This window comes from Cyprinus carpio, chromosome A22 (genome assembly GCF_018340385.1).
Source record: "Cyprinus carpio isolate SPL01 chromosome A22, ASM1834038v1, whole genome shotgun sequence".
Classification (NCBI taxonomy): Eukaryota; Metazoa; Chordata; class Actinopteri; order Cypriniformes; family Cyprinidae; genus Cyprinus; species Cyprinus carpio.
In genome coordinates, this window is record NC_056593.1 from 7,175,202 (window position 1) to 7,182,289 (window position 7,088).

A 7,088-nucleotide genomic window follows, 5' to 3' on the forward strand; every position below is an offset into this window, starting at 1 on the left:
CTACTGGTGTGCATGTGTCTGACTAAACTGTCAGAAACAGACTCTATGAGGGTGGCATGAGAGTCTGACATCCTGACCTGTGCGCACAGCCCAGCACTGTACAGCTCGATTGGCACCAGAATTAGCAGGTCCACCATTTGGTGCCCCATTCTCTTCACAGATAAGAGCAGGTTTACACTCAGAACAGTCTAGAGGTTCCTTCTTTCTCTCTCTCTCTCTCTCTCTCTCTCTCTCTCTCTCTCTGAGAATGCAAGTTGTTTCTGAGATAAGCAGTTTTCTTTCCTGTTTGTGCACAGCCACCTTCAAGTGTAGATGCAGAAGGAGATCAATGCACACCACATCGCAACAGACAAGACAAGCCCAAAGAGTAAGTCATTAATATATACATTAATATATATACTTTCTGGAGCATATTTTTGTACCCAGAACTATTTTATTCAATTACTGATGTAGATGAATTATATTTTTCTTTGTTTAAGCAGATCTTTCCACCATTTAAAAATATCATGGATCAGACTCCAGACATTTCCACAGACCACAAGAGAGAGAAGCAGTCAAAAGCATCATCGAACATCCCAAAGAATCTGCCATTGTTTGTAATTCTAATGCATGATTTTTTACAAAAAATTCCTGTTTTCAGCTCTTTCCCTATTAGTCTTTCGTTAATTGGATTTGAGGAGTTGATGGAGCTAAAAGTTTTTGTATGCCCATGCAGACATGATCTGAATATATGGCTAACAACATCTATTTTACTTAGTCCTCCTTTTTTTATTTTTGCTTTAATGTATTTTGTTTTAAGACCTTTTAAACATGATTGGTTTCATTGTTCTCAAAGAGAGAATGATACTCGGCAGAACTGGCCTAAAGCTTTAGCACATTGTCTGATGCCATCTGCAATGTGGATCATCATCTTGTTACTTGATGGTGATTATATTGCTTGTGCCATGACAGACTGGAAGGGAGTTTATGTGTTTGATGTTGAGCTCAACAGGTCGTGGTGTAAACCCAATGAAGACATGCGAAATGCGGCAGAGCTCCGAGATTTGAATCGCCAGTATATTTATAAATCACAGGTAAATATCATGTGCTATGAGCTACTCCTGTTTTCCTAATGTCATAAAGTATTTTTTTCTCTCTTTTCCACCCAAAATGTTAGAGGGAAAAAAATAGTTTCTTTCTCCTGTTCTTACATATGAATTCGTTATAAATCATTTGAAGGGATAGTTCACCCAAAATGACAGTTTATCATCATTTGCTCATCTTCATAATATTCCAAACCTGCATGACTTTCATTCTTCTGCGAAACAAAAAAGAAGCTATTCTGAATGGATTCTGAGTCGATTGACTTCCATTATATGGAAAAAAAAAAGACATTTCTCAAAATATTTTGTTACACAGAAGAAAGTAAGTCAATAGTATTTTTTTAATCTAATTTTTCCTTTATTTATTGGTTCTTTCAGATTTTAGGTTATTCCGCAAGCTTTATCTTAAGTGTAATAACAATAACCTTAATGGTTATTTTTGACTGCCACATAAGTGGGAGATGTGACTTCTGCCCAAAATGCTGCAGACCAACAGCAGAGATACAGACTGAGAAACAAGGTAGGAGAAATTTTCAAGAACAGAGTGAAGAATTAAACTTTGCAGCTCTTTGTTATTATGCCTCATAATCCCAGCACTGCAGAGCCATTGAAATATTTTTATTTATTTATTTATTTATTATTATTATTTTTTTTTTTTCTGGGTTAAACAAAACCCGAATACATTAGTGAAAGTGAAAGTGAAAGTGATGTGACATGTAGCCGAGTATGGTGACCCATACTCGGAATAAGCGCTCTACATTTAACCCATCCAAAGCGCACACACACAGCAGTGAACACACACACAAAGTATTGAACACTCACCCAGAGCAGTGGGAAGCCATTGTTTTGCTGCGGCGCCCGGGGAGCAGTTGGGGGTTCGGTGCCTTGCACAAGGGCACCTCAGTCATGGCATTGAAGGTGGGATAGAGTGCTGTACATTCATTCCCCCCACCTAAAATCCCTGCCGGTACGAGACTCGACCCTCAACCTTTCGGTTACAAGTCCAACTATCTTACCATTAGCCCCCGACTTCTTTTAATAATACGTTTATGAGGTATATTACAAATTTAAGGCTTAAATACAATGAACTGGAAATGACTGCAAATGATTATGTTGTACTTAATGTGGTTTTGATATTTACAGTTTTCCTGTGTATGTCCAATAGGTTCTGCTACAATGGGACAGGAACTGCAAGGGTCAGGGAGTTCTGCTACAATGGGACAGGAACTGCAAGGGTCAGGGAGTTCTGCTACAATGGGACAGGAACTGCAAGGGTCAGGGAGTTCTGCTACAATGGGACAGGAACTGCAACGGTTGGGGAGTTCTGCTACAATGGGACAGGAACTGCAAGGGTTGGGGAGTTCTGCTACAATGGGACAGGAACTGCAAGGGTTGGGGAGTTCTGCTACAATGGGACAGGAACTGCATGGGTCAGGGAGTTCTGCTACAATGGGACAGGAACTGCAAGGGTTAGGAAGTTCTGCTACAATGGGACAGGAACTGCACTGGTTAGGGAGTTCTGCTACAATGGGACAGGAACTGCAAGGGTTAGGGAGTTCTGCTACAATGGGACAGGAACTGCACTGGTTAGGGAGTTCTGCTACAATGGGACAGGAACTGCAAGGGTTAGGGAGTTCTGCTACAATGGGACAGCAAGATTCAAGGAGTTCTGCCTCAGTGAGACATAAACTACAAGGGGCAGAGGGTTTTGCTGCAGTGTCATGGCAATTAAATACTTCCAATAAATTCCGACAAAAAAATAAATATTTAGGAAGATCTGCTCTAGCAGGACATGGACAACAAATGTCAGGGAGTTCTGCTCCAATGGGTTCTATTACAAAAACACCGGAACGGCAAATGCTACTGCAATTTCCATAGCAACTTAAAAAAAAAAAAAAAGTGAAAGGCCATCTACTAACAACAGACCAGTTATTAACAAATTGATTTCTCTCTATCTTTATTAAACAAAAACTATCCTATGCCATCAGATACCAAATGTGACACACAAGTACATTAAACTGTTTTGTCAGAAAGAAGAAAGGATGATCAAGATCCTTCAGAAGCTGCAGAAACTTTGCATATTTGAATATTTATATTTTGTAATGAATTATATTAGATAAACTTCTGAACTTCAGATAAATATAGGCAGATATTTTGCATGTGCAAATTTTTTAAAGCACGTCTCTTTTAATGGGAAAATACCTTTTTGTGAAATGATTTGCTTGGAATAGTCTGTTTCTGTAAAGCATGTTTCGATGGAGGGGGGAAAAAAAAGGATAGGGCCGGTTCTAGACATTTGGAGGCCCAAGGCAAAATTCATGTTGGAGCGCCCCCACCCACAATAAAAAGCACTTGAAACAAATATGATTCCTAACCTTGGTAATTTATACAACATTTGCATTGATGCATTGCATAAACTTACTTTTACGTACATTTTTACGTATACAGTACAATTCAAATGTAGCACCCTCTTCCTCCTCAGGGTGGCTTACCTGAGCACTTAGGATGGGCACTTGGGTTCGATATGGGACAGTCTCTCGACTAAATAAACTTAGGTCCCTCTCCTCAATCACTGATTAGAAAGTAAAGATGTTAACTTTTAAAATTGCCCTTATAGGTCAAATTAAATCAACCCAATGAAACCACTGAAACCCTTTACTCTGGTTATATAGATACTTTCCTTTAACCCATAATAACTTCACTGCAATCACTCAAATTAACACTATGATAGTGTTTATTTAACAAAATAAATCTAAAAGAAAAAGGGAAAAAATCTAATCAGAATTTACAGAAGTCACAGCAATTAAACAGGCTTTAGTCAGATTGCCCTTTTTACACTACACCTTTTAACTGTGTTACTCTAAATGCACAAATAAGGCAATTTAAACTTGATCCCAAGTTCAATGGAAAAACATTATCAAAACTGTTCCTTAGATATTGCAATTGCAATGCAACATAACCATATTAACTCACGTGGGCCCACTCACACACATACATACATTCAGAGCCAAACAAAATGTGAACTGAGGTACCTTTAATCCAATGAGTTCTCCCAATTTAGGATCCTCGAATCATGGGTACTTGACCAATTGTAAAGTTGCAGTGCTCTTTTCGTGTGTGTGTGTGTGTGTGTGTGTGTTAGTGGATGGGTGTGTGTGTGCATCTCTGGTTGTCAGCTGTGGTTAGTCCGATCCGATGGCAATTCTTCCCATTGTCTTCTAACCTAAAACAACAAAATGAACACATTCAGTACTGTTATGATTTTATATGTCTAGAACTATCGTTTATCCATTGAAAAAAGATACTGTTGACAGTTTGGATTTAGACCAAGCGGTCCGAAATTTAGCGGACATAACGTTATACCTTTTTGCCGCATATAGGCGTCTAAATGTGTATTTTCAACATATGGAAATTCAATATTTAAGTTCAATATCTGTCAATATTATTTACGTTTAATCATTTCATCTTTACATTGCTAACGTTAGCTTCGAAAGTGTTCACATAGCCTAACGTAAGCAGCCGTATAACTTCAGCAAACGTTTAAAAGGTTAAACTTTTCATAAAATGTAAGCATTAGGAGATAAACAGTAGTTATGGTAGCTATAATGACTAATAATATAAAAGTATAAATACCTTTTCGACCAAACAAAAGTGAAAAATCAAGGCCGTGTTTGAGGGAATCACCGAAATGTCCGTTAACTGTCACTACGCAGCTGAGCGTTGCCATGGACACGCGCTGCGTGCCCTAAAGTGATGTCATTCGGTCATGTGCTCATTTGAGCGACACTTGCTTGGATCCTATCTCCTAATGCGGCTATATTAGTTTTTTTTTTTTTTTTTTTTTTTTTTTTTTGAGCTGCATTTCTCTCTTTTCCACCCAAAATGTTAGAGGGAAAAAAATAGTTTCTTTCTCCTGTTCTTACATATGAATTCGTTATAAATCATTTGAAGGGATAGTTCACCCAAAATGACAGTTTATCATCATTTGCTCATCTTCATAATATTCCAAACCTGCATGACTTTCAATCTTCTGCGAAACAAAAAAAGAAGCTATTCTGAATGGATTCTGAGTCGATTGACTTCCATTATATGGAAAAAAAAGACATTTCTCAAAATATTTTGTTACACAGAAGAAAGTAAGTCAATAGTATTTTTTTAATCTAATTTTTCCTTTATTTATTGGTTCTTTCAGATTTTAGGTTATTCCGCAAGCTTTATCTTAAGTGTAATAACAATAACCTTAATGGTTATTTTTGACTGCCACATAAGTGGGAGATGTGACTTCTGCCCAAAATGCTGCAGACCAACAGCAGAGATACAGACTGAGAAACAAGGTAGGAGAAATTTTCAAGAACAGAGTGAAGAATTAAACTCTGCAGCTCTTTGTTATTATGCCTCATAATCCCAGCACTGCAGAGCCATTGAAATATTTTTATTTATTTATTTATTTATTATTATTATTATTTTTTTTTCTGGGTTAAACAAAATCCGAATACATTAGTGAAAGTGAAAGTGAAAGTGATGTGACATGTAGCCGAGTATGGTGACCCATACTCGGAATAAGCGCTCTACATTTAACCCATCCAAAGCGCACACACACAGCAGTGAACACACACACAAAGTATTGAACACTCACCCAGAGCAGTGGGAAGCCATTGTTTTTGCTGCGGCGCCCGGGGAGCAGTTGGGGGTTCGGTGCCTTGCACAAGGGCACCTCAGTCATGGCATTGAAGGTGGGATAGAGTGCTGTACATTCATTCCCCCCACCTAAAATCCCGTGCCGGTACGAGACTCGACCCTCAACCTTTCGGTTACAAGTCCAACTATCTTACCATTAGCCCCCGACTTCTTTTAATAATACGTTTATGAGGTATATTACAAATTTAAGGCTTAAATACAATGAACTGGAAATGACTGCAAATGATTATGTTGTACTTAATGTGGTTTTGATATTTACAGTTTTCCTGTGTATGTCCAATAGGTTCTGCTACAATGGGACAGGAACTGCAAGGGTCAGGGAGTTCTGCTACAATGGGACAGGAACTGCAAGGGTCAGGGAGTTCTGCTACAATGGGACAGGAACTGCAAGGGTCAGGGAGTTCTGCTACAATGGGACAGGAACTGCAAGGGTTGGGGAGTTCTGCTACAATGGGACAGGAACTGCAAGGGGTTGGGGAGTTCTGCTACAATGGGACAGGAACTGCAAGGGTTGGGGAGTTCTGCTACAATGGGACAGGAACTGGCATTGGTCAGGGAGTTCCTGCTACAATGGGACAGGAACTGCAAGGGTTAGGAAGTTCTGCTACAATGGGACAGGAACTGCACTGGTTAGGGAGTTCTGCTACAATGGGACAGGAACTGCAAGGGTTAGGGAGTTCTGCTACAATGGGACAGGAACTGCACTGGTTAGGGAGTTCTGCTACAATGGGACAGGAACTGCACGGGTTAGGGAGTTCTGCTACAATGGGACAGGAACTGCAAGGGTTAGGGAGTTCTGCTACAATGGGACAGCAAGATTCAAGGAGTTCTGCCTCAGTGAGACATAAACTACAAGGGGCAGAGGGTTTTGCTGCAGTGTCATGGCAATTAGAGAGTTCTGATATAGTGCGACAAGGAAATAAAGGGAGTTCTGTCAGGGAGTTCTGCTCCAATGGGTTCTATTACAAAAACACCGGAACGGCAAATGCTACTGCAATTTCCATAGCAACTTAAAAAAAAAAAAAAGTGAAAGGCCATCTACTAACAACAGACCAGTTATTAACAAATTGATTTCTCTCTATCTTTATTAAACAAAACTATCCTATGCCATCAGATACCAAATGTGACACACAAGTACATTAAACTGTTTTGTCAGAAAGAAGAAAGGATGATCAAGATCCTTCAGAAGCTGCAGAAACTTTGCATATTTGAATATTTATATTTTGTAATGAATTATATTAGATAAACTTCTGAACTTCAGATAAATATAGGCAGATATTTTGCATGTGCAAATTTTTTAAAAGCACG

At 39.0% G+C, this 7,088-nt stretch overlaps 1 protein-coding gene across 1 annotated transcript; it reads left to right on the forward strand.

Annotated features, from left to right (window-relative positions):
* The first annotated feature begins 1,611 nt into the window (after positions 1-1,611).
* On the forward strand, positions 1,612-6,628 carry LOC122134966. Its single transcript, XM_042712306.1, has 2 exons — positions 1,612-2,715; positions 6,064-6,628. Exons 1-2 carry the CDS (start codon positions 2,132-2,134, stop codon positions 6,626-6,628), a joined length of 1,149 nt encoding a protein of 382 aa, XP_042568240.1. The 5' UTR covers positions 1,612-2,131.
* Positions 6,629-7,088: the final 460 nt, after the last annotated feature.

Excerpts from the sequence above, each read along its gene's own strand:
- LOC122134966 (XM_042712306.1), top strand. The coding sequence starts at position 2,132 with ATGAGGTATATTACAAATTTAAGGCTTAAATACAATGAACTGGAAATG. Across the intron at positions 2,716-6,063 it reads GGAACTGCAAGGGTTAGGGA|GTTCTGCTACAATGGGACAG; the intron begins GTTCTGCTACAA and ends TATGTCCAATAG.